Source organism: Arachis duranensis, chromosome 6, assembly GCF_000817695.3.
Source record: "Arachis duranensis cultivar V14167 chromosome 6, aradu.V14167.gnm2.J7QH, whole genome shotgun sequence".
Taxonomy (NCBI): domain Eukaryota; kingdom Viridiplantae; phylum Streptophyta; class Magnoliopsida; order Fabales; family Fabaceae; genus Arachis; species Arachis duranensis.
Window position 1 is genome coordinate 7,325,782 of NC_029777.3, and position 13,125 is coordinate 7,338,906.

General features: G+C 35.0%; 2 protein-coding genes across 4 annotated transcripts; one reads left to right on the plus strand and one right to left on the minus strand.

The window, feature by feature from the left end:
- The first annotated feature begins 700 nt into the window (after positions 1–700).
- On the plus strand, positions 701–8,229 carry LOC107492379 (histone-lysine N-methyltransferase EZA1). Of its 3 annotated transcripts, none has more exons than XM_016113400.3 (17): positions 701–849; positions 1,367–1,468; positions 1,725–1,987; positions 2,320–2,481; positions 2,820–2,904; positions 3,021–3,176; positions 3,282–3,332; positions 3,597–3,668; positions 4,010–4,644; positions 5,018–5,156; positions 5,357–5,577; positions 5,956–6,087; positions 6,760–6,847; positions 6,949–6,996; positions 7,084–7,212; positions 7,386–7,463; positions 7,563–8,229. In XM_016113400.3, the coding sequence occupies exons 1-17, from the start codon at positions 811–813 to the stop codon at positions 7,755–7,757; spliced, it is 2,595 nt and encodes an 864-aa protein (XP_015968886.2). In that variant the 5' UTR covers positions 701–810; the 3' UTR covers positions 7,758–8,229. The 3 variants fall into 3 exon arrangements, with proteins under 3 accessions (XP_015968886.2, XP_015968888.2, XP_015968887.2); XM_016113402.3 differs by having other exon boundaries at positions 5,366–5,577; XM_016113401.3 differs by having other exon boundaries at positions 3,285–3,332.
- A 188-nt stretch (positions 8,230–8,417) lies between these two features.
- Positions 8,418–12,278, minus strand: LOC107492380 (protein trichome birefringence-like 6). The gene is made up of 5 exons (XM_016113404.3): positions 11,530–12,278; positions 9,805–9,997; positions 9,530–9,720; positions 9,062–9,220; positions 8,418–8,953 (listed from the first exon to the last, which is right to left on the minus strand). The coding sequence occupies exons 1-5, from the start codon at positions 12,204–12,206 to the stop codon at positions 8,656–8,658; spliced, it is 1,518 nt and encodes a 505-aa protein (XP_015968890.1). The 5' UTR covers positions 12,207–12,278; the 3' UTR covers positions 8,418–8,655.
- Positions 12,279–13,125: the final 847 nt, after the last annotated feature.

The window sequence follows — 13,125 nt, forward strand, 5'->3', positions numbered from 1 at the left end:
ACATATATTATACATATTATATATTAAAATTATATATATTATATATATAGCGGGTGGGTAAGGGCGGGTATTACCTAAACCCGACCCCACCCCCTCCCAAGAACCCGTTTCGGTGCGGAGTGGGTACCCGCGAGTTCGGGTGATATTGTCATGCAGAAGTGTCGATGAATGTCATGTCTAAAATGTGTTTAACATGCGAACACGATAACTCAATGAAGTATCCGTATTTCATAGGGTCATACTCAATGGTAATAGGAATTGAATCTTAAAAAATATAATTAAAAAACGATATGAATTATCACTAAGTCATATTTATAAATGTAAAAAAATATATATTATTTGAATTTAATTTTAATAAATTAAAATAATTTTTATATATATCTAATTACATAATGTCATATAATAAAAATAATTATTTTTTATATTAATTACGTAAATAATAATTTAAAAAAATTAAATTTATTATTTTTCAAGCTTTTATTTTTTTTTTTGCTATAATATATTCTTTACGAATAATTTATTTAGTAACTAATTTGTAAAGTTAACTAATATAGTATTGACAATGGCCAGTTGGCCACATAAATAATTCGTCATAGGAATAAAATCTCGGAAATTAAAGTTAGCACGTCAACAAACGCTGTATTCTCGTTAGATTTTGTTTCTATGAATAAATGTGAAATATCAAATAAAATAAAGATCACTGTGTTCTGTTCTGTTCTGTACTCACTCTCCATCTCTCTTCCTCCCTCCATCCTTCCTTTCCTTCTCGTCCGCCAACCTCTTCTCTGCGCTGCGCAGCGCAGGGAATCAATGGTTATCAAAGCCACCGACTCCGCCTCCAAACCTCAGGTATCATTTCATTTTTATGTTCCTTTTCCTCTAGCTGCTGCTGATTCTCCTTTTCTAATATATCTTTTTCTTCTTCTTTTTTTCGCACTGTATTTCGTGTGTTAACGTTATTTTAGAATTCATCTACGTAATAGTAACACTGCTGCATTTTGTATCTTGTTGTATTCTGATGCGCTGTAGTTTAACGTGTTCCTCTATGTACCAAATAGAACCATAATTGAGCTCATTTGTACTTGTAGGGCTTTAATCTCCAATTTAAGCTCATTATTTTGTTTCCAATCATTCGTTTCTCTGGAAAATGGCACGTGAATCCTCTGTGGGATCGCGTTGGAATTGAACATCCCATTCGTTATATGCATTTTTCTTTTCTTTTGTTTTTCAATTTCCGTAGCCAGAGCTGTTATTCACAGAGGTTGACGATTGTGTACTATTTTTTTTTTTTATTCTGAATGTTAATGTATGGTGTTCTGTGTAATTGGTTTATTTCTTTATTTAGTTGTATTATATAATGTTACAGAATCAGCATGGAGAGCCAATGGAAGATACTAGTGGAACCTTGGCGAGCAAGATAGATCAGATGAGGAAGCAAATCCAGGAGGAGAGAATTATATCTGTCAAAGTAAGCTTTTAATTGAATGACTTGATTCATGGAAAGGGTCCACCAGCTTTGAGATGTTGTGTTTTACAAGTTACAGTCAAGTAATTTCTTTGTTCGTTCATTGTTGAGCGACCAAAGGTTTTATTTAATTGGAATTTCGGACCCCAGCTTTGTGGTTTCTTATTTGATTTTGTTTCCCTCAACTGTTATATGGAATTCTCTTGTTTTAACAGCTTGCTAGGTAGCTTGCAGCTAATATTGCTCATGTTTTTTGCAGGAAAAATTACAGAAGAATGGTGAGAATCTACAACATCAGATTTCAGCTATCTTGTCAGTTATCTCAAGTTGGGACTCATCACAGACCAAGGAAAACAGGGCCAGTGAAATGCTTTCTTCAAGAATTAACCAACCTCAGTCTAAGTACCTTTCTTTATTTCAACTTTTAGGAGAGAACAATCCTCATGGAATACCAGCACCAAGTATCAGGCTTCCATCCATTGAAAAAATACCAACATATACAACTTGGATGCATTTGGCCAGGTACATTTGAATTTTAGGCACCAAATATTAAACTCCTCTGAATATGTTCCCACTTCCCAGTATCCAAAATATACCAAAGTGAAAATACATGTTTCTGGAATTGTATTCTCTTTAAATGGTGATCTAGTTTAAGGAGGGTAGACATACATGTCTGCAAGTGAAGACATTGTTTCCACTGCTTAAACTTGTGACCCCCTAAATCACAGGTTGTAATTTTATTGTTACATCATGGCTGAATAAATAGAGAATTTCATCTTAAATCGTAATTGAGCAATCCATATGCATACTGCATTATGTTTTTTTTATTCTCTTCTAAATATCGCATAACACAGAAATGAGAAAATGAGTGAAGATCAGTCAATTATTGGTAGAAGACGCATCTATTATGAGAAACATGGAGGTGAAGCACTGATATGCAGTGACAGTGATGAAGAAGTAACAGAAAATGAGGGAGTTAAGCATGAATTTTCTGAGGGTGAAGACCAGCTTTTATGGTAAGTTAAAATGGAGATGCTTTACTTGCATGTAGAAGTTCTATTTATTTGAACAAAGACAAAATGCCAAGAAGATCAATGGATCCTGACAGCAGTATTTTGTCATTAGATATACTGGTCCTCATTTTTAACATATTTAATTTCTGAGTAAGATAGATACTTTGTTTCTCTATGGTTTTTTCTTGCTGTTGTTCAGGAAATAAGACTTGTATTGTGACCACACGATGTTCAAATTCAAATCTTTGCTCATAGTGCATTATTTTCTATTTTATTTTACTGTCCATGTTTCCATTCTCTAGTCTCTACAATTACAGTCTTTGACTCTTGAATTTATTTAGGATGGCATTTGAGGAACTTGGGCTAACTGATGAGGTATTGAATATTGTTAGCCAGTCTGTTCAGGGTACCAGTTTAGAAATTCAGGTAATCTAAAATATTGTGGACATTATTGTGTGCTATGCTTATTAATCATAATTTGGTATTGCAAACATAAGTTGCAGAACTGAGATTTATCTTGAGAAGACATATTTATGTATCAGGATAGGTATAAAGATCTCAAGGCAAAAGGTATGGGGAGGCAGAATCAGCATCATGAAGATTCTGGAGAATACAAACCTCACATTGGCATATGTTTGGAGAAAAGCCTGAGTGCTGCTTTAGATTCTTTTGATAACCTTTTCTGTCGCCGTTGCATAGTACATACCAACATACTAAAACATTATCCTTCTAATATTATTTGTTAATCATGTGGCATCTGATATGATATTAAAATAGTGCCTCTGCTTTCTGATTTCTTCCAGCAGCTGTTTGACTGTCCCCTGCATGGATGTTCTCAGCCTTTAATATATCCTGTAAGGAACAGTACTTATGTTTTCTTCAACTTCATGAGTGTTTGGTATACTTTTAGTTTTCATTTCATGTTTTGTCAAGGAATTAGTTGAAGAAACCAAAATTTTGTTTATTTTCATTTCATGATATCTTGAAAATAGAACATGGTAAAGAAAAATGATGGAAATCAGTGAAATACATCAATTAAAATGAAAATAGATATCAAACAGGATATGTTGTAAATGGTTGGCTCCAAAACTAAATTATATTGATGCTCTACTTCACAGAGTGAAAAGCAGCCAGTTTGGTCTGAACCTGAAGGTGACCGGAAACCATGCAGTGACCAGTGTTATCTTCTGGTATTACACTTCTCCTTGTCTGAGAATTCGGTTATTATTATTATTTCGAAGCAGGGTGGGAAGAAAGTAGACCTTTTGCTTGCTTACAACATCAAATTCTATGAAAATGGTTCTCGTGAGATTATTTTTCACCCTGTTGGTATTATGTTCTGGACATATTCATTGTAGGAGGGATTAGTATGCTGTGAAGAAAATTGGCTGAATATGTGTGTTAAGTGGTTGTTTATTTCATTGACCGAAGTTACTTAATAATACATGCTTTCCACTTCACTTAGGATGAACTATTCTATATATGTGTATGGTTACAGAGTTGCACCTGATCTCATTTTACTTTCTTTCAGTTAAAGGATGTCAAGATGTTGTCGGAATGCTCGACTCCTGGGTCCTTGCAGGGTAAGATAACTGCAACAGAAGAAGCAGATGAGATATTGGCACCCTCCAGTGGAGAGGGGCCAAGTAATCAAAGTACTAAAGCTATCTCACAGGAAGAAAGACGTCTCACAGAAGATATTGGTTGTTGTGGAGATCTCAAATCTGATGTTCCTGTCCCAGAAATTATGGGGAAACGGAAGGTCAAAAATAAGTCAGACTCAGCATTACGTGATTCCATATTGCCTCCTGAAGATTCTCAGACTCAGAACTCTAGTAAAAAGATGAAGAAAATCTCAGATGATATAGTTACTGGAAGCAATGACCATAACAGTGACCTAAATTTGGATGCATGCAATGAAGAAAAACAGAGAGTTACTCATGCATCATCAGAAGTTTCTGTTGAACATACTTCTGGTAGCAGTGGCAATGTAAAACCTGACAAAGATTTTGTGGATAGGCAAAAAGATACCAAAAATGAGATTGAATTTAAGAATTTGTACAGTTCAATGGAAGCGCAAGTTGATGAGAAGCTAAGTTTCTCAGATTGGAAACCTCTAGAGAAAGAATTATATTTCAAGGGAGTAGAAATGTTTGGAAGAAACAGGTATGGAGCATTCTGCTTTTTTCATCACATAAACCATGGACCTGTTGGTTTAAGCATCATTCAAAATGTATTGAATGCTTTTCTTTCCTTCACGGTACTGAACTATATTTCTTTTCTATAATGTTCCAAATATAATATTTGTACTTATAAATTAGTAAAATATTTTCGTTACTTGTGCACTGATTGTTTTTATTGAGTTTTATGCTATTATAGTTGATAGTTACTTTTGAAGTTTGAATGCACTAAGCAGTTATTGTCTCCTGTTTGTTCGAGTAATAAAGCAACTTTTAAATATACCTGAATATAATAATTTTGATATTTTGTTGGAAACCATTATTTAAGTGTGTGCTCATGTACAATTCACTCTCTGCAGCTGCCTTATAGCACGGAACTTGCTTTCTGGCTTGAAGACTTGCAAGGAAGTAGCTACTTACATGTCATTTCCCCACACCTCCAGTAATGGACCAAGTTCAATCACGGACGAAAATGGAAAAATCACTGCAAATCGCACGGTGAGAATCACAGCCATTCATCCATACCACTCTGTTGTCTTCTGTCTCTTGTGTTCTTTCTTGTCTTGCTGAACTATTTTGTCCATTTAAGGATTCAGCTTCTACACTAGAATCCAATTTTGCAATTTTTTGTTGTGATGAATTTAATTAGCACTACTTAGATGACAGTGAATTGTTTTTGAACCTGGGTTATGACGTAGGACCAAAAGATGTCATCAAGGTCACGGACGCTGCGGAAAAGGGGGAAAACAAGGAAATCTAAATATTCTTCTAAGTCTGCTGGCATCCCATTTGCTTGGAAAAGAATTGCTTCTGGGAAAAACCAATCTATCAAGCAGTATACCCCATGTGAATGTCAGACAATGTGCGGAAAGGATTGTCCTTGTCAGACTAATGAAACTTGCTGTGAAAAATATTGCGGGTATGTTTGTGCACATTCTCTACTAAGAAGGCAATAAATGCAGGATATTCCATATTACTCATTTCTTGTATCTCTTCGTTTGAATTTGGTTGTTGGCCTTAATCCATAGCCCAAATCCCCAAAGTTTCAAGGTTAATGATGGTGGTCTGGGTATATTATCAAATATGTTTATGTATATCTTTGAACTCAAAATAAGCAAGACATTGTGCTGTCCTGACAAGAGTATACTGTATACGTTCTATCAATAAAAAGCTTTCTATGGAAAGAAACTTTTATATGCCAGAGAAGGTTTCAAAATGCAGTTTTGACTTAAATTATGCACCAAATATTTGTTACAAATTATGTTCTAAACATGATAAAATTGCTTTTTCACCTCAGGTGTTCAGATATCTGCAAAAATAGATATAGAGGATGCCATTGTGCTAAGAGTCAGTGCAGAAGTCGACAATGCCCATGTTTTGCAGCTGGACGAGAATGTGACCCAGATGTGTGTCGAAACTGCTGGGTTAGGTAATGTCAAAATACAACTATTCTTATCCCCTAAACTTGATTTAATGTTGCCTCGTTTTCTTTTCTTTTATTAACTTTTCTTTTCCTTTTTTTTCATTTTGCTTGACAATTCTCAGATTTACACTTCCTCATAGAGACTACAGAGAAAGTCAAAAAAATTATTTTTGCCATCCACAATGTAGTACATCTATCATATTGCATTTTTTTTCTTCCCTTACCAGTTACCAACCCTTCTAAATTTTTCTTTTTGCTTTTGATCTAGTTCATGCCTGCTTTGAAGAGTCAAATTGCAACATTATAATAATTTTTTCCATGCGATGCACACAAGTATCCTGTTTTCAGGAAATATTATTTTGTTTATGATAGTCAGGCAAAAGCATCACAAATTCAGCATTGGAGTAATGTTTTCCAATTATTAGTATTTAGTAGTTGTGCTTCAGATAAAAAAGGCACCCCCAATGTTTGATTATTGAGGATGACCAATGGGTATTTCTATATTATACCACATTAAAAACAAACGACCAAAGGGCTTAAACATGTAAGTTATAAGTGGCTTCGATTCATCTAAAATAAGTGTAAAGTGTGTCAACCCATTTAAGAAAGAATATGTACCAGTAGAACTGAGCTGTGCCTTTTTAAATGCCTTGAAATATAACACATTTCTTTGTACAGTTGCGGCGGTGGTTCACTAGGGGAGCCACCTCGACGTGGAGATGGTCATTGTGGAAATATGAGGATGCTTTTAAGGCAACGACAGAGGGTCAGTAATTTGTTTGCTTGATAAAATTTTTATGTTTCTATCATAAATAGAACCTTAACACACGTGTCTCATATTGTTTTCCTTATTTGCATCTCTGTCAGATTCTTTTGGCAAAGTCATCTCTTGTAGGATGGGGAGCCTTCATAAAGGTTGGCATACCAGTACTTGTTTGCTTTATTTTTTTCAAAGGAATGTGATATTTTGTTTTCTCCTCACAAATTTATAATGCATTTCAGAACTCAGTTAACAAAAATGATTACCTAGGAGAATACACAGGCGAACTGATTTCTCATAAAGAAGCAGATAAGCGTGGGAAAATATATGATCGTGAAAACTCATCTTTCCTTTTTAACTTAAATGATCAGGCATGTTTCTCATATCAATCACCATTTTCTTGTAAACCATGTTGGTGTTCAGATAATTTCTCGTTTTACTATCCTTATGTTAGCTTTCATCATTCATCTCCACATCTCGGTGGAAGAATATATCTATACCTTCAAAGTAATATTTTATGATCTCACACCACCTGTTTCTTCAGTTGGTACTCGATGCTTGTCGCAAGGGTGATAAGTTGAAATTCGCAAACCACTGGGAAAGCCCCAACTGCGTTGCAAAGGTCGGTCGAGAAACTCAACTGTTATGGAGATTTAAACTTGCCCTTTGGTTTCAGTCTTCAGATCATTATTATATTTTGTATTGTGTATGCGTTGTATAGGTAATGCTGGTTGCTGGTGATCATCGAGTTGGGATATTTGCCAACAAAAACATTAACGCTGGTGAGGAGCTCTTCTATGATTATTGCTATGAACCAGAACACAGGCCACCATGGGCGGTTCCTAAAGGTGAGGCTTCTAAGAGAGATGAATCTGCAGCTAATCAAGGCAGGGCAAAGAAAAACCAATCTCATTGATGTAGCAAGGTCAAGCATGTATCATAAACAATCGCAGCATCCTACGAGTCTATGGTAAATACCAAAGGCATCTTCCATAAGGAAACCAAACAAAGAATCACAGATTCAAATATGAATAAGATCAAAGATACTGACCAAAAAAGGACAAGTGATCAGCAATTGAAGTTTAATTTAATAATTTTTTTAGGCTTATCAGTTTTCTAGATTTTAGCCTAGCAGAGTAAAATTTGGTATAAAATTGTTGTAGGTATATGAAATTTTTCTATGCACTTTATCTTATTTTGCCAATTTTCGTGGTTAGTCAATATTTCTATTGATCAAAGCAGTTTTTTTTTTATTATTTTTAGGAACGGGGGATGTTAACTTAATTCCCATTGTACTTGCTGCTACCGTTGATTACTTGGGAAACCCTACCTACATTCCATATTTCCATCAGTTGGTAAATAAAATGTGAATTTACAATAATTTGCATTATATATATTTTTTCTATTCTTTTCTTTGATAAAGCTTTTTATACCAAAATAGAATAAAAATAATATCTAGACTTTTAACTCAATTGTTACAGAAATATTGGAAATGTTACCTTAAAAAACCTTTGAACTCAAACACCATTATTCATTACTCAAAATAAATAAATAAGAAATTGATGGCACAACAACATTAGAAATTTCTCTTTGTTAATGCAAAGAATGAAGTGAACTACAGTTGGATTGTGGAAGAGAGGCCTACAACAGTTGGTCATAGCATGCCTCCTGAGGGGGAAGAAAAATCAAGAAAAGAATACAATTTGGTTTGATTTATCCTATAAACCAAAAAGTAGCAGATTGGAATATTTGACAAGCTATGTACAGCTGCAATGCAAAGGAACTTGGCAGTCTCAAGTCTAATGCATCTCATGTCATCTTGTTTGTAAATGAAAATATAAGAGCTCATTCCATGTGTCTGGTACCCCTGGAAGGCACCAATGGCTACAATCTTGTATGCTGCGTGTTTGAGTTTTTCTTCCATAGATTGATGGGTGACCATCTATTCTGTACTCTGACAAACCAGTTATGTTCAAAATTGTCACTGGAATTTTCATCTGCTTTATTATCTCCTCTGTTATTAAATTCTTCTCAGGACCTGTGCCACCTAAGGTTTCATTGAGAGGTTGTGTTGCTTCTGTGCAGTGTCCTCCAGAGTTCCAATTCCCTCCCCTGTGTTGCACATATCAAATTCGGATTAAAAGTAGCCCCGGCTCCGAGTATTTCGATACTGAAACTGTTCTTGCACAATGGATTTGTCAGTTATCATAATAAGCATACCTGAAATGAGATGGTGCTGAACTCCTGAAGAATACTTTGGTTTTCCTTTGATTTATGTGCCTGTCCACCCATGAACCCCATGTTTTTAAAGCTTTCCTAAACGCCGTCGAAACGTCTAGCCGAGGATGTACTAGAGTTCCTTCCTGGTAGTAGTTGATCCTGTCATATGACCACAAAAGTTACAAATGTATTTCATAAAAAGAATAGATAATTCAGCTATGAAGTATGATTGTATGAATGATCACTCATTTTTCCAAAACCGGCATGTTGTAAGAACAATAGAGAACATCATTCTTTCTCAGCAAGATTCAACTTTAGGCTATATACATTATCCATGTTCTGGAGTTTAGACATTTTATTTCAACTACAAGTAATCATGTCAGGTTCTATACTTTTTTTGACAAAATTTTAACCTATGATATCAAGACCAACAATTCATACATAAAGATAAAGGGTGGAGCTAACTACCCAGCCTTTGTTTTGTAATGTGACCACCAATGTGCGGTGTTGAAAACCAAAATATCAGCTCCTCTCCATCTAGATGAACCATGATCAATGGCGTCGAGTCGCAACGTCGGTCTCCGTTTCTGCCCTATCCTTGCCTTGCTTTCATGAACTAAGAAATGACTCGCATAGTATTCAACCGTGCATTGATAATCCTGCAAAGTTGAAAGTGCAAATATCTTATACTCCAGGCAATCCATTATGCAGCAACAAAAACAAAGTAAGGTATGCAGAATTACCAGAAACCTGAAACTATAGTTTCCCTTCTCCTTGGTAATTTTCCTTCCATGAGTCTCATACACTCTCTTTGGATCCTTGATAGCACTCAATAGCATGCACAACATTGATTCCCATTGGTTCCTATTAATCGAATCGCCCACGAAAACTAGTCGCTTCCCTCTAATCAACTCAAGCATTCTAGTTGCATTGAACCTTTGCAAGAAAATAACACAGTAGCTTATTGAAATGAACCGAATCAAAAACTATTCACAATTCCATAATTGAATCAATTCAATTACATACTGGATCCAAATAAAACTTGGTTCGAAACGATAAAAGCAACGTGCGGCTTGAAAGACATAATTAGATTAGCTGTGGATTCTTCTATCCACTATTTTTTCTAGTATATGGAAATGGGAGTGCTCTTGGCTCGACATCGTTTGTTTTGTTCCACTGGAACTGGGTGTTTGGGGAACAGGGGAGGGGTTGATGATCTAAATAATACACGATGGAGTTCGAGTTGATTTTTGTTTTCTCAGGGGCAAGTATGGAAGGGTAGCGAAAATTAATAAAATAAATTAGAACAACTTATTAAGTATCTTTTTTATAGAGAAAGCGAAAAGATAAAATTTGAGCAAGGTAAACAATAGTAAATTTTGTTGGAATTGATAAAAAAAACTATTGCAAGCAAAAGTGTATTCCGGGATACAATCCTGAATTTGTATAATTCAAAGAAAAAAAAAAAGAAATGGTTGGTATGTTGCTGTTTTTTTTGAAACGATTTAAGATCCCTTAAGTAATGTCTAAACCTAATGATTCAAGGAAAAGCTAAAAGATCCTGGACCAAGTAAATACCAATTCAAAATTGTCGCAATAATTCTATTACCCCAATAATTCTATTACTTCTATTAAATACAATGAAGAGAAAAGGATTAGATTAGAAGAAAAAAGAGGGGGCAATAAAAGAGGGGTACTAGAATTGATGAAAAGGAATTCCAGCACATATAGTGACATACATAGTGAAATAATACTATGTGTTCTCACCAAAAAGAATGATTTTTTTTTATACCCACTCGCTCCTTATTAACTTATTACTAATTACCAATCCTAGTGATTGGATTTATATATATTAGTAAAAAGATGTGATAGAATATTTTGAATATGCCATTGCTGTCATCTTATATGTATATGGTTACAATTATCTACGTTCCCAATGTGCCTATGATGTAGCACCAGGAGGATACTAGCAGGTTTTTTCGGGAAACTTCATTTTATTTTAATGGTAATAGAGGAAAAACTCTATGGAAAAAGGGTGGTTCAATTCTATGCTGTTTTATAGGCAGTTAGAATACAGGTGTGGGCTAAGTAACTCAATGGATAGTTTTGGTCCTGTTGAAAATACCAGTGCAAGTGAAGACCCAATTTTGATTGATATGGAAAAAGACTTTCCTAGCTGGAAGATCCATTCGTTCGTAGAGCTATTTACTCGATCGCAGACATTTCGGGAACACCTCTAACAGAGGGACAAATAGTCAATTTTGAAAGAACTCATAGGGAAGAAAATCTATTTATGAATGGAATCAAATATGAATGGAATCAAAAATGCAGTATATACAAACAAAGGTATTCGGTTATTGGTGAAAAATCAATATACTTCTAATGTCGAATCGGGATCAACTAGGACAGAAATAAAGCATTGGGTCGAACTCTTCTTTGGTAGAATTAATGATTGAATTTGACCGTACCTTGGAATATCACAGTCTTTGGGTTGCCATCTCCACTTCGAATAGTTTCTATCCAATCTTCCATTCCCCTCGCAATCAAAACCTTCATCTATAAAAGGGCACGAATCTTTTCTATAAAGAGGGTAACTTTCATCAAAAGCCCAATACCCTTTAGTCAAATCACACCCTTTTGCTTTCTTCTGCTCAATCTTCTCAAAAATCGGAACTTTAACTCTCCCAGTAGAACCAGCAGCTACCTTCTCCTGTTCATTGCTTACCTTCCTTCCACTTGAAGCTTCATGTTCTTGCATTGCAGTGAAATTAACAGTTTGAGCACTAACATGGTGGCCTACACCTTCAGATTTGGATCCAAAAAGGCTATTGTTCTGGGTCCCAAAAGTTGGAAACTTCACACTTTCGACAGTGAAATTTTTGGTGGAGCCAGCCAAGAACTGAACAGGGAAAGATCGAAGACCCACATTAACAGTGTCACCTGCAGCCACAGCAGCAGAAGAAGAAGAAGAAACGGTATTGAAGTGAAGATGGATAGTGGGTTGGTGAAGTGAAGGGGTGGAGTTGGTGAGCCAAATGGTGAAGGTTGAGATGAAGAAGATGGAGGAGAAGATTATGAATGAGAAGACCAAAAGCCTTGTGGGTTTGAAGGAAAAGCTTCTCTGCCTCTCCATTGATGAAATCATGTGGCTTCGGTGGAAAAGAAGTCAGAGGAAGCAGTTAATAGAATTTGGCAGTGTCATGTGTCCATGCACCATTTTTTATTTAACCGAACTTTAAAGAAAATATATTCCAAATAATAGCGACAGGTTGTTATGCGGGAAAAAAAATGGGGATAGAATATTAGAATATAGATAGACTTTGGCCTGTGATAACAGCAAAAGATTGAAGATATTCTGGGTATAATGAAAATTTGGGGGGCAAGGGAAGGAGGAGGGGGGTAGGGCTGGCAATGGATAGTGTAGGGTAAGATTTGGACCCTACCTTATTCCTTCCTACGGGTTAAAAATTTTATTAAAATTCTACTTTATTCTATCCGCGGGTTGAGAATCTCTCGACTCTAACCCTATCCGCACTCTAAAATTCTAAACTCTACCCTATCTTACCCTACTCGCAGAAATATCAATTTTTTCAAAGTAAATATAAAATTCAATTATTTCGAATTTTATATGTATTAATAACATAAAAAATAAAAAAACTAATGCTCTAAATTACTAAATTAACTAACTAGTTTAGTGGTTGTTCACTTATTATAAGTAATTACATAAGAGAGGTTGTGGATACACCCTAAACCCATACCCTATCCGAACGGGTTGGACCGGGTTGGGTATCCGCGGGTAGGGTATGAATTGCCAGCCCTAGAAGAAGATACATTTTTATCTTTGGACAAAAATCTTTTAAAATGAGAAAAATCATAAAGTAATAAAATAACATACTAATTATTATTAAATTTATAATTTTTATTACGTATGAATTTATTATTTTAATTTAAAGATGATTAAATTTTTTTTTCATTTTACTAATTTACTCATGTTAAAAGAACTTGATCCATTTTTATTATTTCTTAACTCTCATGAATATTTAGGTTATATATAATTATGATGT

What these genes read in the sequence shown, in the direction of transcription:
- LOC107492379 (XM_016113400.3), top strand. Translation starts at nt 811, where the DNA reads ATGGTTATCAAAGCCACCGACTCCGCCTCCAAACCTCAG. An exon ending in AGAGAATTATATCTGTCAAA is followed by an intron (nt 1,469 to 1,724) that starts GTAAGCTTTTAA and finishes TGTTTTTTGCAG; the next exon opens with GAAAAATTACAGAAGAATGG. An exon ending in GTGACCAGTGTTATCTTCTG is followed by an intron (nt 3,669 to 4,009) that starts GTATTACACTTC and finishes ACTTTCTTTCAG; the next exon opens with TTAAAGGATGTCAAGATGTT.
- LOC107492380 (XM_016113404.3), bottom strand. Translation starts at nt 12,206, where the DNA reads ATGATTTCATCAATGGAGAGGCAGAGAAGCTTTTCCTTCAAACCCACA. An exon ending in AAAGACTGTGATATTCCAAG is followed by an intron (nt 9,998 to 11,529) that starts GTACGGTCAAAT and finishes TTTCTTGCAAAG; the next exon opens with GTTCAATGCAACTAGAATGC. An exon ending in CATTACAAAACAAAGGCTGG is followed by an intron (nt 9,221 to 9,529) that starts GTAGTTAGCTCC and finishes GTCATATGACAG; the next exon opens with GATCAACTACTACCAGGAAG.